General features: G+C 45.2%; 1 protein-coding gene across 2 annotated transcripts in view; it reads right to left on the reverse strand.

Annotated features, from left to right (window-relative positions):
* LOC308309816 (fibroblast growth factor 10-like) overlaps nucleotides 1-22,465 on the reverse strand; it is a 36,020-nt gene that overhangs the window by 6,667 nt on the left and 6,888 nt on the right. For both annotated transcript variants that reach the window (XM_080755732.1, XM_080755733.1), the window contains exon 2: nucleotides 1,469-1,572. In XM_080755732.1, the coding sequence (XP_080611858.1) occupies nucleotides 1,469-1,572 (104 nt within the window). The remainder of the gene's footprint in view (nucleotides 1-1,468; nucleotides 1,573-22,465) is intronic.

A 22,465-nucleotide genomic window follows, 5' to 3' on the forward strand; every position in this document is an offset into this window, starting at 1 on the left:
GTATCCCGGGCCCTTCGCTTGGTGTGTTACTATAGCTGGTTGCGGAAGACGTCATGGGAATTTGGTTACAGGCCATGCAGCAGAATGCCTTTCTTTCTTTCTTTCTTTCTACCGTGTGTCATTTCATCTGTGGTGCGACTCCAGAGAGACACGCCGAAAGTTAAGGCCCTTTCAAAGTAACGGGAGAGACAAGAGGGGGGAGGGGGGGGGGGAGTGGGACAGAGAAAACAGATGAAACAAGGGCCACTCTTCCCCCCAGAGGGACCGATGCAGAATAGAGAAGCTGAGGGTAGATTGTGTTTCCGTGTTTCTGAATGGGAGCGGAGGTAAGGTAGTGGACGGGACAGGGCTCACACAGGTTGGTGCCGTTTGTGGTGCCTATATTTCTGGAACAGCCTTGTTCATTGTTGTGGGTTTTTTTTTTAGCACTCAAGAGTCAAGACAGCCGGACTTGTCTCTAACTCGTGGAGAGCTTGTACAGTGTCGTGGAGTTCAGCTTTTGGTGTCAACCAGGGCCTCTCCTCTCCTCTCCTCTCCTCTACTATCCTATCCTATCCTATCCTATCCTATCCTTGAGCTTTCAGGGTGGGAAGGGAACTATGGTCCAGTCCTGAGCTCTCACGTTGCACTGTTGTTTGACCGTCGGATCAGTGTGGTACAAAGTTGCCGCTTACAAGTGGCTGAATATGAATATGTCATTATTTATTGGGCCCTTGAGCCACGGACCACCATTTGATGAGATTTTGCCTCTCAGACCCAACATGTAGAATACATTTTGTTGCCATTGTTGGATAAGATCCCATGCTGTATTAATGTTGGCACCATTAGGAGAGATAACAGGCAAATGTTGATTGAAATAACAATCCTTCTACATTCTCTAATTGTGTAGACTTATTATAAATTAACTGATGCAGACGTTTACCAATAATCTAACTTTTGAGAGTGTAAAATGAAACCAAATGGACTCTTGGTTTCATTTTACCTATAAGGGTCCATTTGGTCACCAACTCTCCATCATTTAGCATGGGGACCACTTGGAACCCCATCAAAGACCACTGGCTGAAAACCACTGGAATATGTGGCTGGCATCTCCCTTAGCGATAGGGTGAGAAGTTCAGTCACACGAGAGAGACTCGGAGTAGTGTCGCTGCTTATTCGCCTAGGAAAGGAGCCAGCTTAGGTGGTTCGGGCATCTAGTTAGGATGCCTCTCGGACGTCTCCCTAGGGAGGTCCTCGAGGCACGTCCCACTGGGAGGAGACCCCGGGGCAGACCAAGGCGCAGTTGGAGGAAACACAACACATCGACTCACTGGCCTTGGAACGTCTCGGGATCCCCCAGGAGGAAGTCACTGATGTCGCTCTGGAGAGGGAAGTCTGGAGCTCTCTGGTGGAGCTGTTGCCCCCCCGCCCCCCCCCCGCCCCCGACTACGGATAAGCGGTTAAAGATGGATGGAATCTGTGAACTCACCGCTCCATACAGCTCTCCGTTCTTTTTGATGGCCAGGTAGTAGTTACTGCTGAGGCCTTTGATCGCCACCACTCCAACATCCACTGATTTGATCTCCAACACACCTGAAGCAGATAGAGGAGGGGGGGGGGGGGTATATAAGCTCATACAGTTTTCTACTACAGATTGGTACTTTAGAACTGGCCTGTTGGAAAGGTACTGTATACAGCAGGAGCCATACAGCTGCTGCTGAATTAGCTCACACTGGTGCTCCTTCATTTAAAACAGCAAACAAGAGGACTGTCGACGCACACTAAGGGATGGATAAATGGGCCGACGTGATGGTTGAGTGGTTGCCTGCCAGTGAGTCCCCGGTTCAATTCCTAGTATAGCTGCATAGGCCAGGCCATTTGCTTTAGGCCTATGTCACTGCCCTATACTCATCATTGCTTCTTTCTTCAGAGTAAAACTTTAAAGTTTGAAATGATAAATATAATAATATAGGCGAGAGAGAGAGAGAGAGAGCGAGAGAGAGAGCGAGAGAGAGAGAGATGTTTCTTGGCAAAACTTGTATTAATTAATAAATAATTTCAGTGCCGGAGAATTTTACTATCATTGGCAAACCTTTATTATTTTTTATCTTGACCTTTTCTCAAATGTGTGTAGATCTCAGAAACGGTGGATATATATCAACTGCAGAATTGCAGCATTTTTTTTAAAAATATGAATAAACTGAATAGCCTTAGTATGATGCTTTTGGGTAAACCTAAACTTTAGCCCCCCCCCCCCCCTCTCTCTCTCTCTTAACTGTGCGACAGTCACAGAACTGAGAGCGGCCCCCACGCCTCTTCCATTCGCCCAGCGGTTAGCTGGCAGGCCGTACGTGTGCCATGGGACCGAGGCGTGAGCCAGGAAAAAACATTTCTCCATTCCATGTTTGTTTTTCTGACCAGGGGAGCACGGGCAGGCAGGCAAGGCACACGGGCAGGAGGGAGGGAAGGAGGGAGGGTGGGAGGGAGGGAGGGAGGCCTGCGTGGCCGCTGCACTGCCGCGTCTGTATCAGTTTCCATGCCTGAACCAATTACGGGTTTAAGCTGTGGTTCCCGGCCCTTTCTTCCTCTCATCCTAAAGTCAATTATACCAAGCCATAAAGCCATCAGGGGTTAGAGAGGATTAGGTGAAGGGGTCTCGGGCCTGTAGGAAGTGGAGCGGGGGTCACAGACACGGTAGAGAGGACGCGGGAAAAAAACCAAACAGGGGCATCACATCCTAAAGTAAACAGGCATCATCTGGTGGAATGATTGGTAAAGTCAACTGTTGTCACCGACGGGGTGCCCCGTGGTAGCCGTTTTAGACAGCGGGGCGGAAACCTGTATTGAACGGTGGTGTAGTTTGACAGCTCCTACAAAACAATTGCGCTGCATCTTTATTATTATAATAATAGAAATAGAAAATCCATTTCAGTCCGTTTTGGATGCATGGTATGCATCAAGGAAAAAGGCAGCAACGGAGGATTAAAATACAGCATGAGACTTTATTGCGCATCATGTCCAATCATCGCCTCTCTCTGACCTTCAGTCTCTCCGAGAGGACAGGACAGTAGATTTGTAACATCCTGCAGCCCTGGTGTGATTTTATAGCGGTTCAAAGACAAGCGGAGGAGGCCAGGGGGATGCACTTTAGGAGCCCTGTCACATCATTCTTTGATCAGGGCTAAATCATTCAGGCATTCAGACTCATCTGGAGGCATCTGGCCACTAAGTGCTTCTGCTTGAGCACTCTATATAGATCCTCATTTTCTGTCTCTGGCTTTCTCATGCTACCATCTATTACGCTTTAGACGCATACTGTTCTATTATGGTTTATATATACGCATGCTGTTCCATCTTCCCGACCGTGACTCTACGGTATATACAGTATGTCTCTGTCTTGTTCTCTACTTTGGCCCTCTCCCCATTCTTATCGTCTCCTGTTAAGTAATGTTATTTTGTGCTTATTTACACTGCAGTCCACTTTTGTACTATTCGTTCTCTTGTGAGGTCTGCTGATAAACAGCTGCATTATGCGCGCGCATGCGCACACACACACACACACACACACACACACACACACACACACACACACACACGCGTCGTAAAAATGCCATCTCCACCGTAGCTGACATTTGTGAGCACTCTCTCGTCCACTTAAAACCTTAAATATACTTTGGTTGACCGGAGTCCCCCAGGGCTCTCTACTCGGTGCCCCACTTTCTTTCCCCTCTACAACAAAATCCCTTCGCAAAGAAAATAGCCGATCTACATATATATATACTGTACAAGCTCAAGCTTGTGAGTCTTGTAGATCTATTCCCGCCGAATGCTACAGCTAGCCTATTTGTTGCAGGATGTTCACCCATTATCACGCCGAGGTTCAGACTATAATGACACTGGGGTTCATGTGGTTAAACCTGTTTGATGTGGTGATCCAGGAACAAGAGCACAGGGCTCTTTTATGCTCCGCTTATACCACTTACCAGAAGCCTTCCGTCTAGCTGGCCTAGTGAGTTGAAAGACTGCAGGGTAACTTGCAACAAAAGGGCTTAGACTGCAACAATAGTTTCTGATGGAGGAACGTGTGTGTGTGTGTGTGTGTGTGTGTGTGTGTGTGTGTGTGTGTGTGTGTGTGTGTGTGTGTGTGTGTGCAGCATATGCGTTTGTTTTGACCTGAGGTCGTGACAGATGTACTGTATTTGTGTTAAAATATATACTACGTATAATACATCACATACAAAATCTTGAATCTCGTTAGTCCGCCCGCCTTTCTCTCTGTACTCTCTCTGCCCTGGACCCCCAGCCGAAATCTTTATTTTAAACATTTCAAGGCTTTGAAGATTATTATTTTTTTCTTTAATGATTGACATTGACTTTGAAATAACATGGAGGTTGCTTTTAACAAACATGGAAGAAGAAGGGTAAAAAATAGAAGGGGTCCCGACATTTCCAAAAGAAATTGGGGGGAAATGACTAAGGGCAAACACCTGTGTGTGTAACCCAGGGCAGCGTCACAACCTTCATAAAAGCAGGCCAGCTAGGAACATTAACACGGGCGTGCGCGCACACGCACACACACACAGAGAGAGCTGTGCTTTCGAACTGTAGGAGGAAACTGTTTATGAAGCACTTTAGAATGTGTTTAACCGCAATGTCTGCTGGGTTTTGTAGTCAGATAGTATGACACCAGAATGTAGTGCTGCTGGGTTTTGTAGTCAGATAGTATGACACCAGAATGTAGTGCTGACAGACGTAGGAATCTGTCAGTTGTAAACAAAGTGACCTTACACTATATAACCTTGACAGTTATATAGTGTACCTAAATGTCCTGGTTTCTGGTCTATTCCTAATCCCCGTACATTACTAGGTGCTTATACTCTTTATTATTATTACAATAATTATTATTAGTGTGGTTGGCCAAAGGGCAAGCAGACTATAGTTATTGTCACACTTTCTTATTATTCTTCCGGAGTAACCTACCTAACTTCCGCTGAGATTGGCCAAGCTTTGCATAACGTTTGTAGTAGCTATTGGCTGTTGTTGTAACCAATCTATGTTTTACAATCGTTTATAAAGACATAAATTCCATTGCAGAGGCAGAAGACCAAACTATTCAAGCGAAAATTTCAAATTACTTTTCAAGAGAGTCAAGAGAGTCAAGGACAATTGGACGGATGTTGATGGCTGTTGATGGTGACGTCAATAAGGTACGTTTCAAGGTTGGTATAAGGTCAATAATGGGTCAGTTGTAAGACATATACATTCGTTAGTAGCAGTAATTGGCACGCTCTGCTTGCGCACTTGTGTGCAAGGCGCAAGTTGGCACCTCGACAGAGTGCATTCTAGTTATCATTATTATTAGAAGTAGTAGTAGTAGTAGTATTATTGTAGTAGTTGTAGCAGTAGTACTTGTTACTCATACTCGTATCTCTTTTTTCTAGTTTCTGTCCTACATGTTTTCATAACATGCATCTGTAAACCTCTCAGAATTCCGAATGGATCCATTCACACTCAGGGACTCTCTTACTCCTGTATGGAACACAGACGTCTGATTCCGTAACACCCGGTGCTTGTTTTCTTTTTCTTTTTTTTGTGTGCAACGGAGCAGTCTATCAATAAGTGCTTTCATAAATCACTGCTTGTAACGCGGGCTTTCTGCTGCTGGCTGCTATTGCCTTGGATTAGTTTTTTGTCTTTCTTCCATGCTTTGTGGGTGGTCGCCGTAAAGTTGTCTGGTTCCCTCTGACAGTTCTCATTGTATCTCATTTAGTGCAATTCTCGTTTTTTCTTTTCTTTCTCACCACTTTCTCTCTCCCACCCTTCTTCTCTTGTTCTTATTTCTCACACTTCACCTCCACTCACTTGCTTCGTGCAGTGGGGGGGGGGGGAGTCACCAAGTGCACATACTCAAGTACATTTAAGAGGCAGTGTACTTTAAAGAGAGAAATATAGTAGTTTTTATACAACCCGATTTATTTGACAGCTTTACTTACTTTGCAGATTTACAGCAGATTAATAAAATAAAATAAATGTATTTGAATTAGGCCTATTATTACATGGATTAAGTTACTATTCAAATCACTTCCATCTGTACCGCAGCTGCAACATTGAAGTGATGACGACCACATTAAATATCAACCAATGACATGGCATCTATCATTCTGTACAATGACTTTCACTTGTTCTACATTAAATGTGTTGATGTAAATACTTTGACATAAGCGAGATTTTGAATCCACTTGTAACAAAGTATACGTTCACTCTGTGGCATCGCTACTTTTTTCGAGTACTTCTACCACCAGCGTTCATCCATGATGTATTCCTCTCAGCGATTATGTCCTCTCCACCAGACAACTAAACCGACGTTGCTTTCCTCACTTCACTCATCTCCTCTCTTTTTCGATTCTCCACCTCGTTTGTTTTTTTCTACCTTGTTTCGTGTCTGGCTTCCATCTCCAACACAGAAACAATAGAGTGTGCAGACTGGATCACGCTCCCATGGAAATTTATTGTATTACCACCAACTGTAATATAATAAACAAGAGCCTAACTCCAACCATCTTGGAGCTGCAGACTCGCAACAAGCCAGACATGCACTGGAGTGTTAACCCATTCTGACCTGAGATCAGATTCATACGAGGTTTCCACTGGACACACACTGGTCTGATTAACCCAATCTGACCTGAGATCAGATTAAAAAAATGTCAGTCGTTCTTCGAATTTTTCAAAAATAGCAGACCTACAAGCTCGTATCGCGCCACTCGGTGGCGCGATATGAGCTTGTAGATCTGCTATTTTTCAATAGGTAAAGCATAACATGATGCTAACACCAAAATGGGTGCCCGGTCAGAATGGGCTAACTAATCCACTGTCCAACACACTATACCAGTGATGTTCAACCAGTGGTCCTTGAGGGGCTTCCAGCCTGGTGGTCCCCAGCTAAATGACGGAGAGTTGGTGACCAAATGGACCTTCGTTAGATCTTTAACTCTTGAGAGCGTAAAAAGGGTCCATTTTTTGGTTTCATTTTACGCTCTCAAAAGTTACATTATTGTTAAACGCCTGCATTAGGCTATACTTAGAAGTCTATACAAAAATTATTCTTATTTTGACCAACGTTTGCCTGTTATCTCCCCTATGACACCACATCAATACAGCATGGAATTGTGGACAAAGTCTTGTCCAACTTCAACAAGATATTCCTTAGTTTTGGGTCTGCTCTATCAAAACGGTGGTCTGTGGCTCAAATGCTGAATAAATAATGAGCCTCGATATGAAAAGGGTTGAAAACCACTGCGCTATACGGAGTCTAGTAACTTTATGGATTAATCATTTGACTCCACATTGAATATATCCCAATAAGGTGAATCAAATGTTTGTATCAAATCATTTCTTTATACTCAGGTTCAACTGTCTAATGGACACCAAAGGGCCACAGAGGGAGGCTGAGAAGAAAAAATAGAAGGCTTCCTTCCTCTCTCACTTCCATCAGCACACACAAATAGTGCACGCACACGCGCACACACGCACGCGCACACACACACACACACACACACACACACACACACACACACACACACACACACACACACACACACACACACACACACACACACACACACACACACACACACACGTGCCCCTTCCCCTGCACCCTGGTTGCCCCCTGCCTCTAGGAACATGGCCAGTGAGACTCCAGCCTGAACCTAAAGGTTAGGGGAGGTTGTGAAAATGTTTCCACTGTTTATCCAAGGGCTTTTTGAAGATTATACTGCGACTGCTCACATGGTGACCTCATCAGCACTACGAACGACTAGAGCGGTGAGTTGAGTGGGGGTCCACACACACACACACACACACACGCGCACGCACACACGCACACGGTCTGCGGTGAGTTGAGTGGGGGTCCACACACACACACACATAGCCGGTCTGTGGTGCGTATGTGTGTATTGTGAAATAACGTCACTCGTTAACAGCGTTGGGAACACTACCCCTCACCCAGTGAGAGCTTTTACGTTACGATGTCTTGGTTCTTTCTTCCAATTGCTCAGGGTTTGTTTGTTGGAAAGAACCCCCCTTTGCTGTGTATATTCCTAGAGCCATACATTTTTCCCCAAAACATTTTGATATTAAAAAAAAAGTCCATGAAAAGACTTTTTGTTTCTCCCCTGCCTTGCAAAAAGGGACCTCTGTGTCTGTGTTTATAGCATATCATGTTTAATTTGCATTAGTTTAGGTCTAAGCACTGCAGAGATCATTTTTCTCTTTGAAAGCAGAGCAACAAAGTGACTGAAAATGACAGATTTGCAATGACACGGGAATCTACGTCTGTGTAACTCATGGCAATGACTGATGGGTGGAAAGAAATGACAAAACAATCAGAAATATATAAATAATGTGACTGTAGCAAGCAACCTCGCAGTACAAACAAGATGCTTGGAATATGTATTTAATAAACAAAACAAAAAAAGTGAAATGTGAAACAAGAGAGGCTCTATTAACAGAGTTATCGCAGGCTTGCATGTGGATCATACTATGGAGTCTATGACATCAATCATATATGACGTGGTATCTATGACATTATTATTAACCCATTCTGACCTGAGATCAGATTCATACGAGGTTTCCACTGGACACACACTGGTCTGATGAACCCATTCTGACCTGAGATCAGATTCTAAAAATGTCAGTCGTTCTTCGAATTTTTCAAAAATAGCAGACCTACAAGCTCGTATCGCGCCACTCGGTGGCGCGATATGAGCTTGTAGATCTGCTGTTTTTCAATAGGTAAAGCATAACATGATGCGAACACCAAAATGGGTGCCCGGTCAGAATGGGTTAAGTAATATTTCAAAACACATCAAACATACAATTTCTGCTGTGTGCCCCGGACCAACAAACCAAATACACACGCTCACACGCACGCACGCGCCGTGCACGCACGCGGCACACCCCTCTCCGAAGACCGCTTGCCTCCTACAGAGTTGTGCCATGAAAATGAATTATTTGAAACTAACAGGTTTTCATCGTTGCAAAATCCCAGCTGTTTCCAATATTTCTTGAGCAGGTTGTTTCTTAGATTTTTTTTTTTCTCCTGTTTCTCCTAAGCGCCCGATTAATAGTTCTCTCATTTCGGAGACGTGACAGAACAAGAAAAGAAGCTCATGTTGGGCCGGCCCCGGGAATAGAAATTCTGCAAGTTCTGCCGAGGTACAGTACTATGGTTTACACTCATGTGGCTGAAAACAGTATCATCCTACACTAACTGCCCACATCAAAGTCATCCCTGGCCAGTGGCTCTGACCAGAGCTGAGAAAACACCGGTCTGTTTCTCATTTTCAGCACGACCAAACAATTTTTTTCATACGTAGAATTCTTGGGTTAAAAATATTTTGTTTTCAAAACCTATTTCACGGTATTTCATCACTCTTTTTTGTTTTGCATTTCATTGTTTGGCCACACATGGCACTCCATAATATCACATTTTCATGAAGTTGACACGGGGTTGGGTCCCCAGTCTGTTGCCTGACTGCAGGGCGCATGTCTTGGGGTGCAGTAGTACAGCCTAGAAGAACGAGTTGTGACCTATGCTCACTGTTCTATTTAGCTTATTCTTGCCTACAGAATGATTTTATTTCCTTTCCTGACAGGAACACTTACACATCTCCCTCTCTCTCTCTCTCTCTCTCTGGGCAGAGGGGGGCCAAAACCGCACTGTTCAAGCTGTGTGTGATTTTAAAACTGGCCGAGGTACACAAAGAAAAGCAAGTCCAGATTATTCTGAAAACAAAACAAATAGGATCACCTGAGTGTAAAGCCGATGTTTAAAATACCAGGTCTGCCTACCCTACCCAGCCAACTAGATAGCATTAAATTCCCTCTGCCACAGCCTTGATCATTCCAGTCTGCATGGGCTGAGATCATTTTGTCGTGCAACAAAGTATAAAGCGTACACTTTCGGTGTGCGCTGGTGTTGCGTGCCAAAAGGCAGCCCATCGCCATCTACAAGCTCACTCACGTCTTGCCCATTGGTGTTTGGGGCGAGCGGCGCAATGCAGTTCCCGTCGGTGTGAGCCTGTTGCGATGGGCTTAACTTTAGCTCAAGATATATTTGGTGTAGAAATGGAGAACCCAAACCTTTCAACTCGAGACCCAAAAGATATACATTTGGTGTCACCCCGGGATCCCAATCCAAACGCACACCCTCATGGTGCATTGTGTGTAGATGCATTTTGTAGGAAACACATTTCTTTTGTAAAATATATTTACTCACAACCCATTGTTTAGGAAAGACTGGTGTAAAGGGAAAACAGGAGCGGGCCTAGTGTAGAGCCCTAGGGGGGACCGTGTTCAGCGTCAGCAAAGCACATATAAGGCTTTAAGTGGTTAACACCAACAGCACCACTAAAACCACCGCAGAACATTACGCAACTCTCATTTAGAATGAAACACCAAGTGAGGCAAATTCACAGTGATGTTAATGGTGGTTAGATCAAGGGGGAAAAATGCAGCCGTCTGAGGTATTGCGATTCTTGTAACGCAGTTGACTTTGTAACACGAACACTGCCAGTTTCTGTCAAAACATTTCACAGTGCAATGACTGAGGGGCAAAGTTTTTCAAGGAGGGGGGAGTGGGGTTGGTGGGGTGTATGTGACAGCGGTCTGCATTTCCCGCATTTTTTTTCCCTTTTTTTCATTTACATTACAGTTGCCAGCGCAGTGCTGTCTAATTGTTGTGGTTTCAGTTGTTGGCATTCAACCTTTTTTAGTTATGGAAAACATGTCACTTTGCACCGCAAGTTCTATGCAGTCTATATAGAGTATACCGTACAGTGTACATGTTTGTGGACTCATGCACAGATACTCTGTGTCTCACACACATGCGCGTATACGTGTGCACGCGCACAGAGTCTAATTAGCCGGCATTCCTGCCTGCTCTGTTCAAACGGCTAGGCTCTCCAGATGCTTCCCCGTCGACTCAACCCTGGGCTCCCAGTTTTACCTTTGATGGCTCCATTAAGGCCCTCACACACACACATGCATGCACGCATGCGCACACACGCGCATGCGAGCACGCACGCACACACACACTTCCATCTGTTCCTGTGCATGCACGAATACAGGAGAATGGGTATGGCAGTGTGTTTGCTGGTGCGTGCACACGTGTGTGTGTGTGTGTGTGTGTGTGTGTGTGTGTGTGTGTGTTTGTGTGTGTTAGGAGGGGGGCTTTTCCTGAGGCAACTGGTGGCTGGGGCAGCAGCCCTGGATCTTATCCATCACAGATGCTACACCCCACCACCCACTGCTTTACCGGCCACAAATACTCCATGTTCCCACACTGGACCGACACCAGGCCAGTACCGTCTATAGGACCATGCTGTACCAATACTGGAGCAATACTGGAGCAATACATGGGGCAATACATGGAGCAATACTGGATAAATACTCCAATAGTGGACCAATACTCTACCAATACATGATGGAGCAATACAGGAGCAATACTGTACCAATACATGATGGAGCAATACTGTACCAATACAGTCTGGGACCATGCTGTACCAATACATGGAGCGATACTGGAGCAATACTGCAACATTGTGTAACAATACATGATGGAGCAATACTAGAGAAATACTGGAGCAATACTGGAGCAATATACTGGAGCAATACTAGAGAAATACTGGAGCAATACTGGAGCAATACTGGAGCAATACTAGAAGAAATACTGGAGCAATACTGGAGCAATACTGGAGCAATATACTGGAGCAATGCTAGAGAAATACTCGACCAATATACTGGACCAATATACTGTGTGATGTCTTTTCAAATGGGGGTCCGTAGGCTATAATTAGGTGTCAATTTGGGGGGTCCTTGACATGAAAAAGTTTGGGAGCCACTGATATAAGGATCATCTGCAACTACAGAGTCTCTATCTATACTCTATACTCTGTATAGTTGCTGGTCTCCCTCTCGTCTCCTCGTCTTTCTTCCCCCCCCCTTTCTCTTCTGTTCTTCCCGTCTGTTTATGTCATGTTGTTGTCAGTGTGTCCGGTGTACTGTGTGCTCGGCGACACTCTGTCACATAATATAAACAATGAGAAAGACGCTTTGTCACAACAAATAAGCCCCAACTTAAGATTCCTGCGGATAGTAATGGGTCTCTTGATGTCTGAAGCCACTCTCTCCCACGAGAGTTGAAACGACGCAACGTGACAGAAGAGATTTCTCTTACAGAGAATAGATTTTTCTACTCGGGAGACTTTTGTTTAGGGGTCGGCCAACAAATAGCAGACTTACAAGCCCACGACGCGTTTGTGAGGCGACACGTTATGAGCTTGTAGATTGGCAAGTGATACCATCGTACGGCCTGTAGCAGCATCTCCGCCTGTGGCCTCGAGACGAAATCTGGGCCTTATTTCACGCATGTTGTAGCCCACACGTTAATAGAAAAGAGAGCTGAAGAGATGGAAGGGTATCGGGCAATGACGACAAGAAATATGTAAATGATGATTGAAAAGAGAGATGACACAGTCCTCCGCTCCACTCCCCAGTGAGTCTGGTCAAAGCGCTTCATCTTTGAAAAAAGATGAAAACTGCAGTCTAACCATGACCGTATGGATGAAGTATCTGTGTGGGCCTGTGAGGAAATGGAAATGTTGTCTTTTATTTGTGGTTTATTTGTGTGCGGATAATATGATTGTCCAGATAAGTTCACCCACTCACGCCCCGCTCATCTCTCTGTCTGCCACGCTCTTGCACACACACATATACACGCACGCACGCAACACACACACACACACACACACACACACACACACACACACACGCTCCGTAGATGACCCTGTACTCTGAGTAATGGGGTCAAAGGTTAGTCATACATCTGGACCACTGCACTTCTGTGTGTGCACGCATGCATGCAAATGTGAGGGATCTCTGAATAGTGCTGAAGAGGGGTGGCGTTCGGGGAGGAGAAGAGAGGGGTGGTGTTTGGGGAGGAGAAGAGAGGGGTGGTGTTCGGGGAGGAGAAGAGAGGGGTGGTGTTTGGGGAGGAGGAGAGAGGGGTGGTGTTTGGGGAGGAGGAGAGAGGGGTGGTGTTTGGGGAGGAGGAGAGAGGGGTGGTGTTCGGGGAGGAGAAGAGAGGGGTGGTGTTTGGGGAGGAGGAGAGAGGGGTGGTGTTCGGGGAGGAGAAGAGAGGGGTGGTGTTTGGGGAGGAGAAGAGAGGGGTGGTGTTCGGGGAGGAGGAGAGAGGGGTGGCGTTCGGGGAGGAGAAGAGAGGGGTGGTGTTCGGGGAGGAGAAGAGAGGGGTGGTGTTTGGGGAGGAGGAGAGAGGGGTGGTGTTCGGGGAGGAGAAGAGAGGGGTGGTGTTTGGGGAGGAGAAGAAGAGAGGTTGGCAAGATTTTCATTACAGCCGATATTACAAGGTCAGATTGACAATCTGAAAATAACTAGCTGAAAGTGTTACAGGAGGCCACGTTCAATTGTAAGCTTGAATCCCAACATAAATCAAAAGACAATGAACATCCTAAGTCTCGGCATATCCATGTGCTATATGGATTTCAGATGTCAAGTTGAATCCATTAAAACCCGGGAAAGCAATGCCGTGTCGTTTTAGATTTGAACAGAGTTGAACAGATTTCAACCATTATTTTATACTTTGGCTAGTCAAGCCTGAGGAAGGTCGCAAGACCGAAACGTTGCTCAATAAAATGCTCTGAGCTAGCAAGTGGCAGTGTGCGGATGTCCCTCCTTTCACATTGTATACTTTGGCTATTCAAAAATAGCAGATACTGTATACAAGCTTTTTGAAGAATCTTGAAAATATGTGCAAATCTTTATACTTTTTAAAAGGAACATTGGCAATTCAAATCTTTGCTTCTGGGGGGTCCCGGGAACAAAATATTTTGAGATTGGGGGGGGAGGTCGGCTGCCAAATGGTGTAACTTTAGAGATGTCTGTCATCAAGAGCTTTCTGTCACTCCTCGGTGCCTGGAACAATGGATCTGAATTTGCAGACGGCCATTGATCACTTGTATAGCTTATGCATCGAACTGCAAAGCCCCTTTTTCACTTTCCCAAATTGTACGCCGTTTATTAGCGTATGTGACCGCAGTTTTTACCGTTAATGCGCATCGCTGGCCACGGCCTGCGCTTCCCCACCCAGAGGAATAAAGCTGAGAACTTAAATAGCAGCATGTTGTTTTTACTCTGATATGGAGGGGTTGAGACTGGGCTGGAGGAGGGCTGTGGGGAAGGGATGACTTGTTTAGGGCTTTGTGTCCATTTCTTTCCTAGCGATTTATTCCAACAATTCGATTTTGAATAACGGCCGGGCTACACCAAGAATGTGCACGTGATGCACGCAAGGGTCTTACGTTATCCGCATGCCTGGTGTAGCCGGTATAATTGATATCAATTGGTTCTTTCCAAATGCGCCATACGTACATGTGCAGTAAATTCGACGCATACGCACACTTTGTAAAGGCTGGTGTAGCGACGACACGGCCATGGGTTGTGCGTGCGTGCGTCTAACAATTATGCAGACGAGTCTCACAAGTTTGTGTGTGTGTGCGTGCGTGGTCGCGATGTGACGATGTGACGGGTCGTGTACGTGCGTGTGTGTGTGTGTGGGACAAAACACATGGACCACAACGTGTTGACGAGACGCACGTGTGCCTGCATCTGCGTGTGCTTTTACTGTGTACTGTTCAAAGCGCGCGTATGCGTGGAATTGACTGCGTGCGTAAACTGTACAGCGTGTTTGGAAAGAACCAATATTGATAGCAATGACACACCAGGGTGCGCGGATACGCAAGCCCCACATGGCTTTCAAATAGGACTGGATGTGCGCGTGTGTGCGTATGCGGGATGGCATAAAAGCCAGAGTACCGAACGGGTAGGATGGACTAGTACCATTTTGGAGAAGCACCGATATAGCAACATACGTTTTTTCAGAAAACCGTTTAGACATTTGTAGAATCGGCCTCAGGTCTTCATTTGTTAGATCAAAAGGCAATGAACAACCTCTCGGCATATCCTTTCAGAAACTCAATGCACTATACATTCCAGATGTCACTTGAGTACTGATCTCACCATTACCAAGCTACAAATGTACGGATATACAAATGGTATCCATAATACAATCATCAGGCAAACCTCTTATCGCCACACTTAAATCAATGCTCATATTATGATATGATTAATGATCAGAATACTGTGTCACACAGAAAGAATAGCGGATCTACAAGCTCAACATTGCATTGCAATACCATTTTTGAATTTGAACCGTGAACAGTAACAGGTTCCCACCCGACAGCACACGATAGGAGTGTTGCACATCCCCCGACAGTCTTGGGGAATGAATGGTACAGAGCCAAACCATTGTAACGAGGTGTTCCTTTCTCAAACTCAAATCAAGTGCGATCCTGGACTGAATCTTTCAGTTAACAGGGATTCATTAGTGAAATTTATGTGACAATCTGTGTGGGATTATAAGATTGGTCCAATGTGCTGCGTTTACTTTGTTTCTCCGCAATATTTTACATACACAGGCCTAATGCAGTCCTTGATTTTGCCATTTTGAAAACACGCTCGCCCCCAAACATGTTGTTGGGTTTAGCCCCATTAGTTGTATACTAGTAAAACATAAGTGACTCTTAAGTCCATAATTATGATGATACAGGGTTTCTTTTAAGATATTTCTTTATGGCTTTTTGCCTTTATTTGATAGGGTACAGTAATGTGACAGGAAAGAGGGAGAGAGACGGGGGGGGGGGGTACACGTGGCAAGGGCTGACGGGCTCGGGACTCGAACTCGCGGCACGCCGTCAGGCCGGACTGCCGGCCAAGGTGCCTGGACCGCTCAGCCGCGGCGGCCCAAGCCTGATACAGTGTTTCTACAGGATATTGGTGGTATCACTTCTAAACAAGGTTTTACATAATATTATATAAATGCAGTGTCTGCCGTCATTTAACCGTTTGAAAATGTTTCCGTGTAGTTTGAACGTGGTGAAAGGTGTACATTATATTAACCTAATGGCGCATAATATGTTGCGTGAGAACTTCAATATCAGGGTGAACCCTAATCTCTCAGCGCCACTGCCCCAAACATGTCGTGTTGTTGTTAGTATGAATAAACACAGAAGCACCCGGAAGGAAGTGGACTAAGAAACGGCAGGAGCCTAACAGAGTTTCTGTTTCTGAGTTTTTTCAAATCGGTTCCCAGATTGAGGGGAACCTGATCACTTTGATTGTGTTGACCTTCTCAGCGGCATTGTTTCCAGACAGTTACACTTTCCAGTCAATGAAATTACAACACCCTTGGGCGTCTAGCAGTTACACACCAGTAATTCCACTATACCTGGTGCGAGCCGTAACTCTCAAAATACGCTTAAATACTCATTTAATTTTCAAACTTGTCTGTCGCAAATATTATGGTTATTATCTTCGGTAAGAGTTTAAACAGCCTTGAGCGGCAGTGGCATATGCACACAGGCTTTATTTATGGCCGCGGAGGAGAAGAAAGTCCATGAAGATGTCAGGGTTACATAGAATGAAAAGCAACGCTGACACTAACCTCTGCCGCATCCAGTGCCTCCTCATAACTCTCTTTTTATGGCGCACACTCTTACCTTTTCCCATGAGAACTCTTAATAGGCTCGTCAAGCAGAGAGGACAGGGTGAGAGAGGGAGAGAGAGAGAGAGAGAGAGAGAGAGAGAGTGTGAGAGAGACAGAGAGCGGAGATCGAGAGGGCACAAGGGGGAGAGAGAGAGCGAGAGAAGGTGGGAGAGGAAGAGAAAAGGAGCGAGAGGAGGACAAGAGAAAAGGAAAGTGAGATGCCTAAGTCACGCCTAATATGTAACGCTGTGCGATTAAGTACAAATCAGGCTTGACAGACTGGCCGATGGAGGGCGAATGGCACGGCTTTCAGGAAGAGAAAGCACCTACTACGCGTATACCGTCCATTTCTACGGTGATACTGTTCCCGCACAGAACACCCTGCCACCTCACCCCGTTTTACAAAACCTCAAATTGACCGTCGTAAACAAAGTTTCCGGACTGGGATCGATAATGTTGCAGTTGTTACTGCACACTCCTCACTCCTGAATGTATATATGTCAATAAAACGGTACATTTTACAAGCCCTTCCCACAAGAAAAAGGGAAGGTTTTTTTGCAGTGAACTATTCACACAATGTTTATCAACACGAACAAATGAGTGTGGCAGATTTTTTGGGGCCACACTCAGAAAGAATCACAACCATTTTTTTGTTGTTTTGTAAAGCTGGCACAACCCCGTCCTAATTGAGCCACATGAAACACATGGGCACAGGCAAACTGCAAACACATGTCCGTTTGTGTCTCTGCCTCATCCGTTTGTTTGCAAACGAGATGTGACGGTCCATGTCGTACGCAGGGGAGAAAACAAGGACGGTTCTGTATAGCCTTTCGGTTTCGCTGCAGCATTATCGATGCTAATCACATAATGCCGTGCAGAATTTGGGTTTTAATTCCGTGAGTGCTGCAGCCTTGAGTGGAGCCTCGCGAAGTTAGAGGATAAAATACTGGAGATGGCCATTGGCTTAATCTTATTTGTGGGGTACACACGCATACTTGCGCACGCACGCACGCATGCGCACGCAGCAGGCCCTGACCCCCATGTGATGTACTGCCCTGATCTTTGACAACATGATTAGAAAAGGCTCGGGGTGTGTGGGCGCCTCTCTTCTATCTCCTCAATCAAATCTGTCATAATGACGACGCTGATTTGGAAACGTCTCCCCTGAACAAGCAACTGCATCTAAAAGCTTAAGTAACTGTAAGGACGTGTACTTAAGTACTGTATACTTAAGTACAATTTAGAAGTTGTTTTGTAAAGTCAGTATCTCCAACATCCACTACATCTCAGATCCAAATGTACTTTTTATACTTTTACTCAAAACATTTGTATACATTTTGAACTTGTGAAATGGGAAATGATACATAATGAGTACTTTCCACTTTTAGGTACTTTAAGTGTACATTTTGATACCAATGCTTTAGTACTCTTACTCAAATAAACGTGTGAGTCGGAGTAGTTCTACATTGCAGTACAATGCAATACTCAGTACAATGCTTGAGTAGGCCTACATGTACTTAGTTTCCCAGTTCCGATGCCCGAGTGTCATTAGTGCCATGACGTGTGTGTGTGTGTGTGTGTGTGTGTGTGTCCAGAGCTAATCTCTGACCGATCAGCATACCAACCGCCTTGCGCGCACGAACGATCTACAAGCTCACACGGCAATGCACCTTGAATTGCGACACGTTGCGAGCTTGCACTGTGTAAATGCGCTATTGTGGTCCAAATGTCCACCTGTTAGGAGGCCGTGCCCAGAACTGTTAGGACTGATGAACTGTGACTTTCATAGCACATGAACAGTGTGTGACAGTATCCTGTAAACATTTATGCAGGATTCTGCCGTGCACAGAGCAGTCAAGAACGGCATCTAATGGTGATTATTTTGGTTGCGGTGGTGTGGCCTGTGAGGGGAGGGGGGGCTTTTATTTTGTTGTTATATAGTTGCAATTTGACACATCTGACACATCCGACAAGAGTTCAGCCGTCGCTGGAATTCGGGGGCCATTATTTCCAAGTCCAGAGACTTTTATTTTTTTTAGCGCAACTCGCAGCAGATGGATGGTGAAAGGGAGCGACACGTAGGGACCCAGGGTTAGGTTTCACCCCCACTGTATGTGAGCTTATTGAAGAGGACAACACGATACGCCAGGGAGAGAGAGAGGAGGGAGAGGAGGGGGAGGTGGGGGGAGGTGGGGGGGGGGGATAGACGGGAGAAAGGCAACGGACACATGTTGCACATGAACACAAACAAACAAGAGAGAACGTACTGGAAACGGACAAATGCCTTCACAAATGCAGCCTCTCTCTCTCTCCCTATATTTGGGTTTATCTCTCACTCGCGATCTTCCGTCTCCACTTTCTGTGTGTGTGTGTGTGTGTGTGTGTGTGCGCGCGCGCAACGGTGCATGTGTGCACAGGATCCTCCAGACAATTAGGTGTCATGATTATCGTCTAAAGATTACAAAAGAAATAATATGACACGTTATTAATATACATGTCCTTTGAGTTGAAGGACTGGAATCTCAGTGTTGTTTTTGGAAAGAACGTTGTTTAACCTCTGCTCATTTTATACTGCCCAGCCTGACTAATGTGAGGTGACAGATTAGTGCGAACATAAGCAAACTCATTTCTATGATTGCCCTGCACGCACACACACGTGTATACGTACATGCACAAATTGCACTCAGTGACAGTATATCACAATATGTGACCAAATTTGACTGAGGGAGGGACTGCCATTGTATTTTTTGAATTTCCGTTTTTTTTCATGTCATGTGAAAGCAGGGAATCATAGGTTCAAATTGACATATTGGTTGTTCAGTTTGACCCACCAGTTGTGGATATGGCTTATAGAGTAATGTCTTACAGAAAACGGCGAGTTGAGAAAATGGGCTTGAAAGGTTCACTTATGTGGTCTCTAACATTACACCTAGCTACATGTTTAAGCATTTATTTCATATTTACATGTCAATTCCAGCTCCGACACCTATTTCAGACATGATCTAGTATGTGGAGAGTCTGCCTTTGCTATTAACTCATTTTCTGAAAAAAAAAGTTTTTCTCCTCTGGTGAAAAGCTGGAACTTGCGCGATGGCAGGCTCTCAGTCAAATCTGGTCACATATATCCAATATATAACCACCCCCTTTCCCCCTTACAGTATGTTTAATTTCCCTATTTACCTCCTTACATTATTTCCTGCATGCTTTTAATATAGAAGTGAATATTTGTACGTCTCTAAATGTTCGGATGAATTGAAAATGGTGGACCCCTGTGGTAAACAAGTGTAATGCTTTATCAGTGTGCCGTCCAAAGTATTCTTGTATATCTCCAAGCATTTTGAAAATAGCACATTTACAAGCTTTTAGATCTGCCGTTTTCACAGTACAATAACGAATACTGTATAGGGCACGGACAGACAACTCTCTCCCCCTTCATCAACCCCTCATAATTCTGGCCATTGAGTCTGAAATATGTTGGAACATCTGTACTTTCTGGAAGGTAGAAATAACTACTACCACTTTTCAGGAAATTGAAACACCTTCGTCGTGCACAAGCTCCTGTTAATAATACCCTTTATCTGGGTAAATGTTTATGGAACAAACAGACCGTCGTCACGTCACCACTTTCATGTTCAACAATGTAGGAGGAGTAGCCAAAAAAGGAAATATGGCCTAGTGCAAAGCCTATGGCATCGTCATCATGCACGAACGCACGACAAACACACACACACACACACACACACACACACACACACACACACTCGTTTTTCAGAGGGTTTTCAGATGAATGTCAGAGTACAGTTTATCTGCTGGACAGTCTCTTTAAAGCCATGCATGACCTTTTAAATTGGGGATATATCTTACATGCTAATGCAGCCTCAAAGAAAAGTTGTGTACTCTGTATGTTTATTTGTGCGTGTGTGTGTGTGTGTGTGTGTATGTGATAGAGAGGGCTGCAGGCAAGGGGGGGGGGGGGGGGGAGAGACGCTAATTGAAATTCCTTCAGCCATGTCTGGCAGAGCCTTGGTGTCTGAATGACACACACACACACACACACACACACACACACACACACACACACACACACACACACACACACACACACACACACACACACAAGCCCTAATAAAAATGGGCTTTGCCATATGGAGGCCATGTGCAAAACTGGCCTCTCCTTGCTCACTCGTGTGTGTGTGTGTGTGTGTGTGTGCCCATGTTCTCTTTCAGCAGGAGGCAGCTTGTACGACCCCAGAGATGGACAGGCCGATACACACTATGACACGTGTACATTCGTATTATGTACGTACTGTCGGCGGCTGAATAAGTGATAAAGTCCACTTTATGAACGTTAACCCATTCTGACCGGGCACCCATTTTGGTGTTTAGCATCATGTTATGCTTTACCTATTGAAAAATAGCAGATCTACAAGCTCATATCGCGCCACCGAGTGGCGCGATACGAGCTTGTAGGTCTGCTATTTTTGAAAAATTCGAAGAATGACTGACATTTTTAGAATCTGATCTCAGGTCAGAATGGGTTAATCAAGACCAGTGTGTTGTCCAATAGAAACCTCGTATGAATCTGATCTCAGGTCAGAATGGGTTAAATGCCAGCTCTGTACTTTACGGCACGTGTTGCTGCTTCCCATCATGCACCGTGCCAAACAGGGGGTTCTCAACCTGCCCACATGGTCACATCATGGGCCCCCAAATGACTGCCCAGAAACATTTCCATTTGAACCCCTGAAGACGCGAGGCCGATTCTACGAATGCCTTTTTAAAAAGAAACCTTGTGTCATGGTTAAAAGATAACATAAGTTGACAAATTAATTCATGAGGAAGTATATATATATATATTTTTTCTTTTTAATTGGATGATGTATACGACAACAAGAGCGCCCCTCACTTCACACGGGTGTGATTTTTCTCTGTATAAAAATGATGGAATAAACATGCTCTGAAAATGCACACAGCCTGCACCCATCTGACGCCACGTGACCACTTATCGCGAGCAATACGCGGTCAGACATTATGGGTGGGCCGTGGACACTTTGGAGCCGTCCAAGTGGGCCCTGGTCCAGAGAAGGTTGAGCACCGCTGGTCGGAAAGATTGTTACGCAGAGAGAGAGAGAGAGAGAGAGAGAGAGAGAGAGAGAGAGAGAAGCATGCAACGCATTTAGGGGGGGGAGCAGTGGTGTAAATCAGTGGTTCCCAAACCTTTTCATGTCAAGGACCCCCCAAATTGACATAAATTATCCCGCGGACCCCCCATAAGAGAAGACTTCTATGGCTCTGGCAGAGATTCTCAACGACGCCCAGTTTGACATGCATTGTGTGTGTGTGTCTGTGTGTGTGTGTGTGTGTGTGTGTGTGTGTGTGTGTGTGTGCGCGCGCGCGCGCGCGTGCGTGCGTGCGTGTGTAAACACACATTTTGTCCTAACACAAACATTAAATGCCAGACAATGAATGGACAATGTTGAGTGTTTGTGTGTCAAACACTGCGTAACACGAACATCGAAGATGAAGGTGAGGATGCAAATTCCGATTGGGCAGAATGAGATGATGGTACGATGATAAGACACTTTTTGATAATTTCTTTCAAAACATACATTGTCCGCTCCAGCCCTATACATTTCAGCCATTTAAAAATTGCCAATCAACAAGCTCGCAATGTGTCGCATCGCGCCTACCCAAATTAATATGCATTTGGCCGCTATATATCCCACATTACTCAGAGAGTACAGATGGAACCAAATGGACGCGTGACCGTGAGTGGTCCATTTGGTTAAATGAACACTGTGCATTACACTGTGTATAGGTTTAGAGGAAAGAGCTTGTAATCTGGAAGCCCTCAGCACTGAATCCCCC

The sequence above is a fragment of the Protomyctophum bolini genome, assembly GCF_963924005.1.
Source record: "Protomyctophum bolini genome assembly, chromosome: 22".
Classification (NCBI taxonomy): Eukaryota; Metazoa; Chordata; class Actinopteri; order Myctophiformes; family Myctophidae; genus Protomyctophum; species Protomyctophum bolini.